The sequence below is a fragment of the Poecile atricapillus genome, chromosome 1 (assembly GCF_030490865.1).
Source record: "Poecile atricapillus isolate bPoeAtr1 chromosome 1, bPoeAtr1.hap1, whole genome shotgun sequence".
Classification (NCBI taxonomy): Eukaryota; Metazoa; Chordata; class Aves; order Passeriformes; family Paridae; genus Poecile; species Poecile atricapillus.
In genome coordinates, this window is record NC_081249.1 from 105,433,122 (window position 1) to 105,449,393 (window position 16,272).

General features: G+C 47.4%; 2 protein-coding genes and 1 long non-coding RNA gene across 3 annotated transcripts; 1 reads left to right on the forward strand and 2 right to left on the reverse strand.

Moving 5' to 3' along the window:
- Positions 1-44: 44 nt before the first annotated feature.
- On the reverse strand, positions 45-5,650 carry LOC131580807 (uncharacterized). Its single transcript, XR_009277961.1, has 3 exons — positions 5,549-5,650; positions 4,060-4,161; positions 45-2,502 (listed from the first exon to the last, which is right to left on the reverse strand). It is a non-coding gene; the product is annotated as an uncharacterized LOC131580807 (long non-coding RNA).
- A 4,747-nt stretch (positions 5,651-10,397) lies between these two features.
- On the forward strand, positions 10,398-10,918 carry LOC131580801 (anaphase-promoting complex subunit 15-like; the record flags this gene model as incomplete). Its single annotated transcript, XM_058842431.1, is given in 3 exon segments — positions 10,398-10,568; positions 10,570-10,593; positions 10,704-10,918. Coding segments are annotated over 3 exon segments (243 nt in total), but the record flags the coding sequence as incomplete, so codon positions are not given.
- A 167-nt stretch (positions 10,919-11,085) lies between these two features.
- LOC131580796 (transmembrane O-methyltransferase homolog) lies at positions 11,086-16,272 on the reverse strand. Its single transcript, XM_058842418.1, has 5 exons — positions 16,198-16,272; positions 13,154-14,672; positions 12,305-12,581; positions 11,749-11,945; positions 11,086-11,523 (listed from the first exon to the last, which is right to left on the reverse strand). The coding sequence occupies exons 3-5, from the start codon at positions 12,564-12,566 to the stop codon at positions 11,203-11,205; spliced, it is 780 nt and encodes a 259-aa protein (XP_058698401.1). The 5' UTR covers positions 12,567-12,581; positions 13,154-14,672; positions 16,198-16,272; the 3' UTR covers positions 11,086-11,202.

Genomic DNA, 16,272 nt, shown 5'->3' on the forward strand with positions numbered 1-16,272 from the left:
TTCTGGCTTCCTCAAATTCCTTTGAAGTGTAGAAGATGAGGTTGTGTTCAGTTGTGTGAGAGTTTCTACTTCTGTGTTGTCTTGAGGAGCTGCAAAGTCTGTAGTGCCTGAACAATTACAGTGTTTCATAAGTGTTTCAAAGCTGGCAAAAAGCAGAAGTGTGTCTCTTCCTTAGAACGGGAAGCTGCTGCTCAACTTTGCAGTTTCTCCTGTGATACTGCCAGGAAAGTGTAGAGCAAGGACGACAAGCAGGGCTGAGGGGAGCAGCTCAGGAAGGTGGTGCATGTGGGATTTTTGAGCGGGGATGAAGTGGAAGCAGAGCATAAGCAGGTCCATGTTCCTTCATGTGAAAAAGAATGATGGAGTCTTGGCCCCTTATGAGCCTCATTTTTCAGGTCTGCTCTGGTCCCCTACCTGTCCCCCTCTTCCTGTGAGTGGTCCCACAGGACAGGACTGGAACCCAATCCCTAAATACCAAGGAAGTTCAGGGAATTTTGGAGGAAGAAGGTGAGGGGGGTGAGGTGTGTGCCAAGCTGCAGAGCTACCACATGGCTTGCTTGGTGCTGGCTGGTGCCCTGATGTTTGGTGGGTTGAGTCAGTTCTGAACTCAGCCAAGTGGCCCTTCTTGATTTCCTAGAGTGAGTCTCCAGCATGACATGTGTGAGGAGAGGAGAGGCTGCAGACCCTGCCTGATGTGCTTAAAGCAAAAGTGCCTTTCCCTGCCCACCCTAAGCCTGTTAGGGGATTTGCTTTGGAATGCTATTGCATGGAAACAGCAGGAGCATTTCCTGCTGCTTCTGCCTCCACTGCACCCCCTTTTCTGAAGCTATAGTCAAATGTGAGTGGTACAGCTGGCTGAAAGAGAAGGAATGGCTTTGCTGATGCTAGTCCAGCATTTTCTTTTCTCTCAGGCTTTGCCATTGTTCAGTCTGTGGCTCTCCCACCTGTAGTCTGAAGGCAGCTGGAAGTAAGCACAGAAAGCCCTCCTCATAAATAAAAGTAAAGTAGAAATTACCATGCACTGATGCCTCTCAGACTGTTTTCTCTGGACCTTTCAAAAGGGATTGGTTCCTGAGGTACTAAAGGCTACCTCTCCTAGCCTATGTGCCCAAAACTTTCTCTTGGGCAAGAAATTAAGATTGTACTTGATACACCAGGTGTCAATTTTAAACTAATATAACAGGGCTGTACCCAGGAACTTTATTCAGTTTGTTGGCATTTTTTAAGCAGTTGATGGGGATCTTAAGAGAAAATTGATTACATTGGTTGTGCTGGTATTAAATTTCAAGAGCTTCAGGAATGGCAATAAAAATGGAAATGACTATTTATGTGGCCTACAGAAGCAGATATGTTTAGCTGACACTTCAAGTAAGTGTACATAACCTGTCCTGCTGCTGTAATTAGTATGGAGGTTTACATTAATATTTACTAGCAAAGAGGCAGTTCCACCTGACTGCATTTTTTGGGATTCTTTCGCAATGGGATTTTGTAATGCTCAGTTAAATATGTAAGAGGTGGGTTTCAGTTTTTCAGAAATCACAAAAGGAAAACTGACATAATGGGGCACATTTATTGCCTCAAGAACTACCTAAGTATACATGGGGATGTGCATATCCTAAAAATCAGCCCCAAGTGACATCTGTCTCTGTGTCCACACAACAAGCATTGTTTTTTCCTGAATGTGTAATCATAGTAAGAATTATTAACTAAATGAGCATATTGTCAGAGCAACTTAGTTCAATTAAAACCAGCATGCCAACAAGATTTATTTTTCAATCAGTCTTTACTAATGCAACAGTTTTAACATACACCATGAAAATCCTTGCTTCATTCCCTTGTCCCAAAGCCAATATGATAAAAATAAGTGATTTGTATAAAATCTGAATTTTATGAAACCTAATCAATGTACACAGATTGTAGCTGTAGTGAAGAGCAATGCTGTGAGGAGCTCTTGAGTAAGTCAGTTGTTTTATATGGAATATAAAATATTGCACCTATATATATATATATAATGCCAGAGATTCTTTGAGCATTCCTTCAGAATTCACTCAGTAGTTTTCTTTATATTATCCCAGCCTCTGCAGCCATTTCAGAAAAGGCACTTTCTTGTAGTAACAAATTCTGTGGTGTATCATATTCTAGAATCCTTCCTGCATCCAGAACAAGAACTCTACAAGAGCAGAAAGATTACAGAAGACAAATCAGCTCCTCAGCCACATTTTCCAGTCCTAGTACAGGTATCTCTGGGTTATGGGAATGCATTTCAAGGAAGTAATTTATTTTTCAAATGGCTTATCAAAACTTACCTTTCTGAATCCATGACTCTGTGTAACCCTGTGGGCTATAGTTAACACTGTGCAGTTGTGAAACTCTGTTTTGATAGTGGAGTGCACAAAGTTATCTGTTTCCATATCAACAGAAGCTGTTGCCTCATCTAGGACCAGGATTTTTGTCTTTCATAGCAAAGCACAGGCCAGACAGACCTGCTGTCTCTGCCCAACACTGTTAAAAAAAACATTTGAAAAGGGCAAGTCAGGCACGAGGAGAAAAGGGAGCACAAGATAAAGCTGAGATTACTGTGGAGCATGTTTGTACTTCTTTCCTAACAACACCTTATGCTTCTGAAAAGACCACTGAAATATGTTCATCCATTTTCTTTCCTTTTGCTCAGCGTATCAATAGTCGTTAAGGTAGGACTCTTCAACACTCATGGCTGAACTTTGAATTTTAAACCCAGTCTTCAGTTTCTATATTCACATTATAATGGACACTCAGAATGAGCCAGAATGAATGCTGAACCACTTTTTAATAATGTTCAGTGTAAAAATTTGGATACTTCTGTATGTTAGCTGAACTATGTGCCTTCTAGAAATGTCCTCCTGAAAATGATCTGTCAGAAAAATTCAGGTTGGTATTCAGGACACTATTCAAGACCTGTCCCTTTGCTGCTGCTATCTTCAATATTTGTCTCCTCAGTTTAGAGTTCTTTTAAGTGTCACCCTCCTGGCATAACTATGGTTTAATGTTTTAAAGTTAAAACTGAGTTGTTGTGCCTTAGCAAATAGAACAGAAGAATAAGCTCTCTGCACTTTCAAGGATTTCAAATTTGTTGAGGTTTTTTTTTGGTTGATTGTTTTGTGGTGTTGTTGGGTGGGGTGTTTTTTTGGTTTTTTGTTTGTTTGTTTTTGTTTTGTTGGATTTGTTTTGTTTTTCTGGTTTATTTTTTTTTAATTTAAATAAATGAACATTTTTCTACCCAAGTCTAATGAGGTGCTGCATGAATTGCAACACCACTACCCCCCTTCTTTACACTTACTTATATACTTGAGCTGAAAATAGTCCTTGGCTTCCCATACATCCCAGCCCATCAGAATTTATACCACTGTGACCAGTTGGTCACCTCAAAGTAACTTGCACTACCAGAATAGTTCTACCAATAATGACAGGAGATGTGTCATTTCTATCCTGATACCTTCTGAAGTAAATTCTCTGGAAGGATGACAGTTTTACAGTACTGAAAAATAATGACATTAGCACTTTCTTGATTATGTACCTAATATTTTCACCACCTTCTGAAATCTCATGGAGGAGCTTCTTCAGTGACTAGACAAAATCCTTTAAGTCACATAGCTCCAGCACTTCCTACAGTTCAAGATGAGTGTTTTCCAAGTGGATCCAGATTTGACTGCAGTGTCCCAGAAAACAAGATAGGGTCCTAAACAGCAGCAGAATGTGAATGCACAATTCCACCATGATCCTAAAAGAAGTCCTTACATTAACAGAAGCAACTGAGACAAATAATCTTGGAAATGGATCTTTACAAGGGAAATTGTAACAGTTTGAAACTGGTGAACGGGAGGACAAAAATTGTGTGCAGTCTCTGTGAGCTCAGTTCTACATATTATTCTCAAATAAAAATCCCAGAAACCTCAGAAAATGTTTAATAACTATACCTGCTACCACCACTCACCAATATTAAAGTTAATCTAATTGGTCATTTTCTCTGCACAGAAATTAAATATTCAAAATGAATGTTCAGCATTTGGGATGAATGCTCACCTCTTTATCGACTGTTGCACATTCACAAATTCCTTCAATTGAAAGTGCATTTGTCTCAATTTCACATGCTCTATACACCCAAACACCTAGAATCTGGATCACCTGGGGAAATACATACAAAAATAGGAACAAGAAATTTGACTGCACTAGAATACAGCACATTAATTCAAAAACTTACCCAAACTTAAACAACTCATAAGTTACATGCTAAATGACAGAGGCCAAAAATTGGACAGAACATGTTGGCACATCACATGAACCAATGGTTAGAAAATCCCTGTTCTCAGTGCTCCTCTGAGCAGCTCTTGCTTTCACACTGCCCAATGGCTATTGTAATTTGCACTGATATAAAAGCTCCAAATATCAGAAACTACATCAGGGTCATCAGCAAGTGTGCACTATTTGTATGAAATGTTGAAAGGAAAAACTTATGGTTCATGTTGTGTGTACAATCACTGCACTATTCCCTAGGTAAAACAAGCTGGTAATGTAGAACAATGGATTTGTAATGGAGGTATATATTGTCTCTGCCAAATTTGTCACCTTCAAGCACTGGGGATGCTTCTGCAGACAATCATCAGAATGGCCTGGGTTAGAAGAGACCCCCAAGATCACCTAGTTCCAGACCACCATGGTACCAATTCCATGGTTAAATATTCCCACTTCTGTAGGAAAAGAGCGAGCCAAACCGATGCTGAAGGTCAGCCTTTTGGAAATGTTGCATGCAGCTAAAGAAAGAACCGTATCAGTTGGACAATAGATGAAGGTGGAAAACTGTGACTGTTACCATCCAGTACAGTATGAGATAAAGGAATTCTTGTGAGCTGGGTGGGGTGTGGATATGCCATGACAGATAATTGTCTCTATGGGTTTTTGTTCATTTCTATTCATTCAAATCTCTCAGCTGTGTTTCTGAAGCTCTTACCACAGTGAGAATCTGGACAACACTGGCTCCAAAGCATCACAAGATTAAAGAAAATTTGATGCTTAGTTTCTGTCTACATAATACTTAAGATTTATTCTAACTATTCATCAATAAAACTTAGCTTACTTAAGACACACTTTGAATATGTAGTTCTCATATATCACCTTTGCAAGGGCAATGCCAAAGTAAATGATATTACTGATCTTTTAAGTAAACAGTCCTAGATAACATTCAGTAAGTGAACATGGAAAAGGAATTAAATATGAAGTACAGTTGTGCATGACTATGCCACTTCTTTGTTTTAACCACTTAAAAATAAGCCTACTTTCATTAACTTGATTTTAAATATATTTTAATAATTATTATTCCATTTGCATTCAAAAGTGGAAAATAATTTATCATAAGCTTCCCAAAATTAATGAAATTAAAAGGGAAACTCTGTCCTGCCCAGGAGATGTGGTGTCACTGATGCCCCCCCTGTATATTCACCTACTCAACTATAAAAAATTATAATTCTTTTCATATGCAAAGTGGTAACAGCAAAATGTTTATATGATTACTTACATTTAGAGCATAGGATATTGATAAACTGTAGAAGAACTCACTGTATTTCCAGACAGTGCTACAAACAGCAAAGAACACCATTAAATTTCCCAAAAACTCAAGCCTGACAGCCACCTGTAGTAAATCAAGGCAAAGAAAAAATGGAATTACTCACCAATATTTTTATAGCCTCTTGAACTCTGAGATCATTATATTACCAATTTACCCACTTCACAAAAGAGATAAGTACTATCATTCCCATTTTACAGATGAGCTGGGTGGGAAATATGACATATCTGGAACTGGTAGCACTACTAAAACCATAATGCATGCATCAACTCCCTTCACTCCTCATACTGCTTTCCTGCTCCTCCTATCAAAAAAAGATTCAGGTGTAGGGCTGAAAAATAGACCAGGAATCTATTAGCTCCTCTGTGACTGTAACTGCACTGAATCACAAAGGAATGTGAGGAAACAGATTTTATTTCTTTAAACCCGAGATTCCACTCTCAAGAACTCCCTGGTGCCTGTTGAGTACAGACACCAGGTTACTTCCACATGAACTACTGAAATATAAATTCAATTTGTTCATAAATTTGCAAGAGGAACTGTTAGTTGAAATGTAGCATAGTCCATGCTTATGACCTATTGATAAACTTTTTTTTTTTTCTTTTTTTGTTCAAATATTCTCATCCCAGACAGCATATGTATATTTTCCATAAACCTGCCAGTTTCTGGTAGATAAAGACAAAATCTGTGCATTCAGTGCAAAGAGCTCTGAATTGCTCTTGTCACAGAACCACAGAAGGTGCCATGTTGGAAGGGATCCACATGGATCATCGAGTCCAACTCCTGGCCCTGCAGGACCATCCCCAAGAGTCCCCCAATGTGCCCGACAGTATTATCCAAACACTTCTCTGTTTCTCAGTGGCTTTACTCTGACTAAAGCTAAACATTGATTTGTGGAATTCCACAGAAGAAGATTTAGTTACAAATGCAAACCTGCTCTCAAGTACCTATTTGAGATGAGGTTGTTGTAGAACCAAACCAAGTTCTCATACACAACATTGTTATTTTTCCTAATGAATCTCTCCTGGGAGCCAAATGCTTGAATTGTTGATCTCCCTGCCAGAGTCTCACTGAAGGGGGAGGTCACTGGAGACTGTGGTGCTCTTGCCAGCTGTTGGATTTGCTGAGAACTCGTGATGTAGTAGCACTTATAGAACAGCACAGACAGGTTCCAGTTAAGGATTCTGATACGTTATCCCTGTAAATTTTCAATATGGAAAAAACTGGAAGTGTCTACACAGAAAAAAGTATTTACAACAGAAAAAAACCCTACAGTCTCTTGGGACACACCAACATTGTAATGATGACATAAGTGCAGTATATAAATTACTGGCAAGGTTTAAAAAAAATAGCATTATCTCCAAATTCTATAGAAAATGTGCTGTACCACAAGAGGTATGTAACAACCAACTAAAACTTCAATGTATCTTTCAAGTTAAAATGTCCTGCATCTTTCTCAGATGCAATCAGACTATTTCTTCAGTGTAATAATGTCTGAATTTCAACTCCTTAGCAGGGTGAGAAAAAGGTGTTTGGTCCAAGAGTGGCACAAGGCTGAGGAGAAAGCAAGGTGCACTGGGGGTGTGATGGGAGGGAAGGCAGGCACTGGGCAGCTCCCAGTGGGATGCAGCAGGTGGGGGTCTGGTGAGCATGTTGGCTACAGCTTCAGTAACACCTAGGGGGTGCATGTTTTGTCCCTGTTGTAATATGATCTTGGCTGGGCACCATGTGCCCACCAAACCCTGCTATCACTCCCCTTCCCGGTAGGACAGGGGAGAGAAAAATAAGATGGAAAAGAACTAGTAGGTTGAGATAAGGCAATTTTCTAAAGCAAAAAAGGAAAAGGGAAAGTTTATGTGTGCAGAAGCAAAGAGAAAAGTTAATCTCTACTTCCCATCAGCAAGTGATGTTGAGACACTTCCTGGGAAGCAACATGGGGTGGCTACTCCAAAAGGCAAACACTAAAATAATGAATGTCCTCTGTTCCTCCTACGTCCCTCAGCTTTTATATCTGAGCTGACATCACATATTGTGGAATATCCCTTTGGTTAATTTGGGTCAGTTGGCCTCATTGTGTCCCCTCCCAGGATCTTGTCCACTCCCAGACCCTTGCTGATGGAGGAGTATTTAGAGTTCATTTTCCCTTAGAAGCTTTCACAGTGCTGTGCTTTGCATGGGTAGCTGGAAAGGTGTTGGTAACACACCAGTGTTTTGGCTACTGCTGAGCAGCACTAGCTCTCTGTCTCAGAGCCAGTGCAGCCTCCCTGCTCTTTTTTCCAACTGTTTTTCCTTCCCTCCTGTGGGAGGTGGCCCGATTCCCTGACACCAGCACAAGGGGCAGGACCTGGCCCCCAGCACCATCGGGTCCCTGTGAGTGACTGGGGGGGAGCACCACAGTGAGTAAGAGATGTTGCTGGTGGGGACAGGAACCCCTGTGGGGTCACCGATGGCCACAGGGTAGAGGCAAATACCCCTCATGGAATTACAGGTACTGCAGGGGATCACAGATGCCCCATGGAGAGAGGACCAGATGCCCTGAGGGAGAGCAGTCACCTGTGGCTCGGGAGGGACAGAAACTCTCCAGTGTGGGACATGCCTTGAGGAGGGAGGGAGGGAAGATACCCTGGAAGATGCAGATACTTCCAAGATCACCCATGATGGGGGGGTGCAGACATGCCCCGGGGGTCACAGGTGCCCTGAGGAGGGGAGAAGACGACACACCCTATGGGGTCGCAGATACCCCCTCACAGCACAGATGACAGAGACCCCCAGCCATGGATGCCAGCTGCCCACAAAGGAGCAGATACTCCATAAGGATCACAGATACCTCCCCCTGGGGCCACTGGTACCCGTGGGGGGTCACATACCCGCCATTAGTCACTGATATTCCGTGGGGATCACAAATACCCCCTCACTGGGGTCACCGCCATCTCTGGGGGTGGTCACGAGCGCCCCAGACTCAGCCGCCACCTGTCAATCAGGCTCCGCCCCGCCCCCAGCCCCGCCCCAGGCCACGCCCACCCATTCTTCCTCCTGAGGGCCCGGGCCCGCCGGCCATCACCGCCCTCCCTCTGCGCATGCTCCGCGCGCTGTAACTGCTTCCGGGTCGGACTCCACTTCCGGCTCGGCGGCCGGCGCCGGCCTGGCGCTGCTGCCGGTGCTCCTGCCATGTCCACGCTGTTCCCCTCGCTCCTGCCCCGCCTCACCGAGTCCCTCTGGTTCAACCTCGACCGGCCGTGCGTTGACGAGACCGAGCTGCAGCAGCAGGAGCAGCAGCACCAGGCCTGGGTGGGCACCGGGGCGAGGGGAGATGCGGGGCCGGGTATCCGGAGGCCGGGAACGGGTTCGGGGCGGGGGAGCGGCCCCCGCTCCTCCAGCGGGCACGGCCGCGGTGCTCGTTTCAGTGCCCGGGTGGGGGTTCCCGCGTGTCCCGGCACACGGGGCTCCTCCGGTGCATCGCTCCTGTTCACCGGCCGTGCCCGTGCTTCAGCGTTTGAAACAGAAAAATTAAGAATTTGGAATCAGGCATAAAGAAATGCTTTGACTAGAAGAGGGGGGCTGCCGAAACCGTATGGAATGCTTACTGCTCCCACAAGAGCAGGAGGAGAGCAAGACTACAAGATAAGATAAAGAGCTAGAATGCACAAACAGGACGCAAGGACAAAGGCACCATAGGATAAGGGGATTCTTTGGACCCCTAAGCCGGGAGAAATGGTATCAAAGTCCAAAAGGTGGTCAAAGGACTAAAAGGAGCATGTTCAAGGAGAAAAGGTGAAGAGTTCAACTGAGGGGAAATCGCTGATTTCATCCCAAAGACCCCCGGACGACCACCAGAATGACCAACGATGAGCCATGCGCAGTCACAGAGAGGTGTGGAGCTAATTTTAATATCAAGTGGGGATAGGCAGAGTTAGGAAATGAATATGTATTAGGCGTATTGTGTAACCCTTGTTTGTAGAGACTAAAAGGAGAGGGGCAAGTGTCCAGGGTGTGTATGTTTTTGGAGGGGATACCCCCATGCACCTCAGTGCTGAATAAATACAAACCTACTCTTATAACTTACTCTGTGGGTCATAGATTTTTTCTTTCCACATATCACATCCTGTGCCAGTGTTGCTGGCTCAGGCACCGCTGCTCTGTGTCCATCATCCGTGTGTCTCACTGGCTCGGGCGGGCTGTTACCGGAGCTCCCCGTTTGCTGTGTGGGGGTTAATTAATAAGCTGCTGCTGAACCGAGGCTCCGGCACCAGCTCCCAATTAATGAATTAACTAATCTCCCGAGGGAGGCGAGGAGCAATTTCTAATCCTGGTAAGTGACAAGTGTTTGTGCTGTGAGCCTGGTTTGGCACTGCAGTGCCCCTGAGTATGGGGGAAAGAACAGTTCATCTGGCTGAGCAGATGTCTGAGATCTGGTTCTTTTTTGATAAAGAAATGCATAAGCTTTGTGTCTGAGCTCCTCCTGCCACACAAGGGGACACCTGGAACCCTCTCAGCCCCCGAGTGGCACTGGGACCCTGCCTGGAGCCAGGGTGCTCGGGCAGGTGTCTGTAGCTGCTCTTCCCTGCTTGGCTGGGGGCTGCCAGGGAGGCAGCAGGACTCGGGCTGCAATTGGACGTGGTCAGGAAGCGACACAAGGCAGCAGCTGAGCCCGAGGGCCCTGTTTGCTGGGCTACCATGGAGCTGTCAGGGTGCTCACCCGCCTCTCTGCCTTCCCCAGCTCCAGAGCATTGCTGAAAAGGACAACAACTTGGTGCCCATAGGAAAGCCAGCATCCGAGGTGGGTGTGTGGGCAGGGAAGTGAGGGGTTACCACAGGGCTTGAGGGGCAGAGGGGGTTGCTGGAGCTGTTATGTCCACAGCACTATGATAAGGAGGAAGAGGAGGATGATGAAGATGATGAAGACAGCGAAGAGGACTCAGAAGATGATGAGGACATGCAGGATATGGATGAGATGAATGATTATAATGAGTCATCCTGATGATGGGGAGATCAATGAGGTAAGTAGTGTGAAACCCTGAGCATGAGCTCCAGGGGCTGTCTTCTCTCCTTCCCTCCCTCTGTTGGGTTCTCGCTCTGGTGCAAGATCTCAAACCTCTTTCTTTCCCAGGTGGACATGGAGGGGACAGAGCAGGATCAGGACCAGTGGATGATCTGATTCTGCTTCAACCACACCAAACTGGAGGCTGGGGGAGAGCCTTTGCCCCTCACAGCTCTGGGGGACAGTTCAGTGAAGCTCGTCCTGCCGTGGGTGCTGTGTGGGGCAGGGGGGTTCTGAGGGGAGATTGCCACCTGACATGTTGGAGTTAACACATCTTTTCTAATAAACTCAGTTTTCAAGAAAACAACCCCAAATCTGGTGTCTGAGGCCACCAGGGCAGGCAGGGGCTGCCCCCCACCATCCACTGGTGTGCCTGGCAGTCCTCCCTGTGCAGTGCAGGCAGGAGCAGTACAGGGAATGAGCCCCCTCCTTACCCACTGCGCCCCACCACAGACCACAGCAGCCACTGCATTTCCTCCAGAGCCCATGTTGAGGCTGAGATGGGGGTTGGGGACCTGGCACCCTGCTGGTAACCGTGGCCACCACAAGGCAGGAGCTCCTTGCTCGCTCAGTGGGTGCCGGTGTAGCGCAGCTCGGCGATCCCATCAGGAATGGCGCGGAAGTACTCCAGGCTGGCGCGGTGCACCTTGCTGTGGTACTTGCCGCAGGTCTTGGCGTACTGCAGGAAGTGGGGTGCCCCAGGGAACAGGACATTATCAGCCAGGATGGTGGCCCCCTCAGCCAGCAGCTGGTGGCTCTCCAGCAGCCGTAGGTCCCGCAGGTAGCAGCGTTTGCAGTGATCCATGAAGATGAGGTTGGCATTCGTCAGGCCGTGCTTCTCCCGCAGGCGGGGTATCACCTCCTCCGAGGGGCCCACGATCAGCTCCACCTGTGCTGCAGGACCCTCAGTTGCTGGGGCAGGGTGTCAGGGTGCCCACCCACCACCCTGCGTCACAGGGTGCTGAGAGGTCCAGATGGGACAGGACCTTTCCATTCCCACATATACTACCCAGCAGGTGCTGCAGTCCCTGCCACAGCAGTCAAGGACCCCCACCCATCTCCTCCCTGGTTTTGGCTGCAGAACTGGGCTTTGTCCCAGATCCCGGGTGCTCACCGTCTGCTCACTGAAGCCAGCCAGGCGGATGACCTTCTCGGCCACGGCAGCGTGCCGGGGGTCCCCCTCGATGGTGTAGAGGCGGGCACCTGGGGGCAGCCCCTGTGCCAGCAGCACAGTGCCATAGCCACAGTACGTGCCCAGCTCCAGCACCCGCAGTGGTGCCCGCTCCAACAGCACCCGCTCCACGATCCGCCCTGACATGGCATGAGCCTCTCAGCACCCACGCGCCTGTGCCACCCCAGCCCTGGGCAGGGCAAAGGTGCCAAGCGGTTCCCAGTGCCCCGAGGGATGGAGGAAATGCCACAGCCAGGTCAGTGATGCCACACCAGCAGTGCAGTGCCTGTGCTGGCAGTGCGATGGCCGTGGCAATGGTGCCACAATCATGCCAGTGGTACTATGGCTATATCAACAATGCCACTGCCATGCCAATGGTGCTGTCACCACACCAACACTGTCCCAGCCACGTCAGTGGTGTCACGGCCGTGCCAGTGGTGCCATGGCTGAGCCCAGTGCCATGCCCCACGTGGGGTGAGCACACAAGGGTGGCACTCACCTTTGTCAGGCCCCACACAGCTGAGGTGCTCACAGTGGTAGCACCACTGGTCGAAGGTCTGGAGGATGTGGTGGGGGTCCCCAGGGATGGCGTGGGCCAGCAGGTACTGGAAGGCACGCTGCTCCCGCGAGGTGCCGGTGAGCCGGTCCTGCAGCCAGGCCACCAGCACTGCCCGGTACAGCAGCAGCAGGTAGTGCCGGTACCGGATCAGCAGGGTGACAATGAAGGGGAGGAAGGCCAGGGCAATCGCCGGAGACACCATCACAAGCGAGCGAGGCTGTGATTTTTGTACAGTTGCTGAGTTGACTTGGTTAGTTTCCTACTTATCTTGGGAGTTCTGCCAAATGGGAAGTTCTGCACCCTTTGTGTCTACTATCAGTAGCATAACCTTGGGCCCAGGCTTTGAAAATCTCCCCTATGAAGATATTGTTGAAGCACATGAGTCCTAAACCATAATGAGGCAAACCTATCCCCTCACAGGGGATGCCGTGGTAGGGCATCCTCCCAGGGTGCCAGCTCCCACTCATGGCACGAGTTGGCTGGAAGTACCTCTCCCTGACTCCAGTGCTGCTGGGCCTGCAGGCCTGGGGCACCCCAGGATGCTGTGGAGGTCCCTGTGCCAGGGCTGGGGAGTTCTGGGGACCCATCTGCCAGGGTCCAGATATTGGGGTCAGCAGGGCTGGCATCCCAGGGGATTGTGCTGCAGTGAGGGGCCTTGTACAGCACAACCCCTTGCACCCCCCTTGGTCCAGCTTTGCTGCTCCCACCCCCCGTACCCTGCTCCCCACACCCTGAGCTGTTGGGGGCCCAGCCACAGCGACAGGATAGGGCAATGGGGGTAGCACCTACCTGTCCCCACACTCCAGGCAGGCAGAGGCAGGCAGTCCTGTGTGGAGCCCTGCTGCCACTCAATTATTGATGGTGTCACCTCAGCTGCAGCTGCTATCGGAGCTCTGGTTACCAGCTCAGTGGGGCTGGCAACGGAGACGGGGCCAGGCTGGGGCTGGGAGGTAGCCCTGGGCTGCACAAGGGGGCCTGGGGCCAATGCTGTGGCTGGGGTCCCAAGACTGGTGTGTAGTACCAGCAGCTGTGGTCCTGATGCTGGAGCTGAGCTCCTGTCACTGGGCACTGAGAACTCGGGGTACTGGAAACACTGGGCACCAGGAGAATGGGGAGCCAGGAGCACTGGGAGGACTGGGAGCCAGAATCAGTGGACACTGTGGGTCCCAGGACAATGGGGGCACTGGGAGCACTGGGGGTGTGGAGGATTGGAGCACTGGGATCTGTTGTGGTTTAGGAATGGTACTCCCCTGTTCAGTGCCCCCACAGAGACCCTCCAAACCATGCCCATTCTCTCCCTCCCCTGCTTTCCTCTCCCCCTTCCCTCAGCGGCAGGATGGAGAGGAGAACTGGAGGCACAAAAGGCAAAGATCTCCAGCTGAGATAAGAACAATTTACTGGCTATAAGAAAATGAACAGTAACAACAACAATACTAATGACAGGGGCACAGGAAAAGAACAGATTCACATGGCAGACCCCCCTCTGACAACAGGTGATACCAGACAGCTCCCTCTGCCAATTTACTCGACAGTGAGTTGGCCTATGACAATGCCACCTGACACAAGTACTTGTACTGTGGCACAAGTTTGTGCTCTGTACAAACTTGTGCCACGAGGACTGTGTACACTGGACATCTGGGCCCACAGGGGACTTTGTTATTTGAATCCCTATAGTAGATTCAACCTCCAGCACAGCTAATTCTCTCCAAGATACTGGGTACCTTGCTCTACAGAGTCCTTGAAAATTTGGGTGAACACCATGACATAAAGAATGCATCAATGTCATACAGAAACAATGCACTGCAGAACTTTCCAGAAAAACTGAACATTGTATTTATGGTCTGGAATGTAAGGACCAGTAAATACAAAGGTGAACTCCTAACTTCAACAGGGCCAGAGTTTAACTGAAGTACTCTGAATCCTTGCAACGATCTGATTGTTTTGAATCAGCTTATTAATAGCAAATACTAGTTTCAGCTATCTGCAGAAATAAAAATCTTGAATAAAGCAAGCAACAGTTCTAACACTTTTCACATGTTTTTTTTCCCCACTTTGGAATTTTTGAAGTGTGTATATAACCTGACCCAAATAATTTTTCAAATAAAAAAATTGTTAAAAATCAGTAATGGTCACAAAACATAATATACAAAATTATTTGAAATATTATTGAATATATTAAGTGACAGGAAGTTGCAAGACTTGATAGAATTGTACTTTCAGTTCCTATTTTTTGGTGGAAAATTTCTCAAGAAGCAGAGGAAGTTCCTGGTGTATGTGAGCAGGTGAGTGACAACAACAACTTCGTGGTCTACCATAAAAGAGGAAGGCAAATGAGCATGAAATTGGCTATCTAGAAAATACTTTACATGTACCACAGAATATTTGTTCCTGGAGATCTAAAAAGTTGTTATATTGCCATTGTCAAATAATGCCATTAGATAATGTATAAAATGACTGTTAGTCTGTATAAACAGTACTCCACCAACTAGTTGAATGTGATCTCTAAAGCTGCAAACTTTGGTTTTTGTGCAAAAAGCTAACATCACCCTCAAGGTCAAGCTCAAGTCAGAATAACACTGTGGAATCTAAGTGCACAGTCTACAATTCTGTGAGCATCAATGAACAGCAACAACCAGTTTAATAAACTTTCACCTGCTAAACCAGGAATATGTAATTTACTGAAGAAAGAAGCATCCTCTTCAGTGTTGCGCTTTTGTTTAAAAACAAAGGAAAAAACATCAATGATGCTTGAAAGAACAATGTTCTTGCTGGATTTTTTGTTTTCTTCTTTATTAAACATGTAGTTTTAGAAGATATTTAATTCTGAGCTATCAAAAGGCCTATACCTATACAACCTGTTTGTTTTTGGTTTTTTTTTTGCCTGTCATCTTCTCCCACCTATACACTTCAACAAAGGTTTGAAGAATGAGAGAGATCTACAGCCCCATGAATGAATAGAACAACTTAACTGGCTTCATTAAATCTTTGTCAGTTAAAATCCTTCAGGGTTTATTTTATTTTTTTCTCTTATTTGGTAGTATTGGAAGTTATCAACAGCTAATACTTAAAGAACAGCAGAGCCCTTTCAGGACACCCTAAGAAATAAAACACCACTAACATGAGCTATATGCACATAAAGGTGTATGAGGCTTGTACACTGCTGCCAATTTCATAAGGCATTGGCGATAAGAGCAACAGAGGCAAACAAACACGAACTCTCCCGCAGTGCCCGAGGAATGTGTGTGTACCCACGCCCAGGAGGGACTGCAGCACACCCAAGGAGTAAAGTCTGTCCCTCGGTCACTCCTCCTTGTAATAATCCCGGCCCAAGGACGCAGTTGCAGCCTTTTCCAGCAGGTGCCGTGAAACACCCACCGACACAACCGGCGCTCCTCTGCAGTTTTCCACAATCATTTTTATTGTGCTTTCAGTAAAATGACGAATGGTTACACGATAATGCGACATATGACTGCAAAGAGGCGATAAAGATGTATGTTCCCCTTCCCTGGCAAACACACCCGCTCCTGCACCTAGGCGCCCTCACAGCACGGCGCGCTTGGCTGTGGAGGGACACCCATGGTCGTGCCCGTTCCCTGCTTAAACCCTGCTCCTGTCTGCGGCCTGAAATGATTCCCTCCTTATCCATGCAAAGGATATATCCCAGGCCACATCAGCTGCGCTTTCAGAGAAAAGACTAGCAGGCATCCAACCCGGAGTGCCGGCGGGTTTCAGGGGCCAGGGGAGGAAGAGGGCACCGTTCGGGGTCCCGCAGCCGCCCAGAGCTCCACCGAGAGCCCCCCTCCCTCCTTCTCCCTTCTCCCCGGCCCCGTCACCTCTGGGCCGGGTCCCAGCAGCTCGTAGTGTCCCCGCCACGGCCCTCGGAGGCGGCCGGGGCTCCGGCAGCGCCC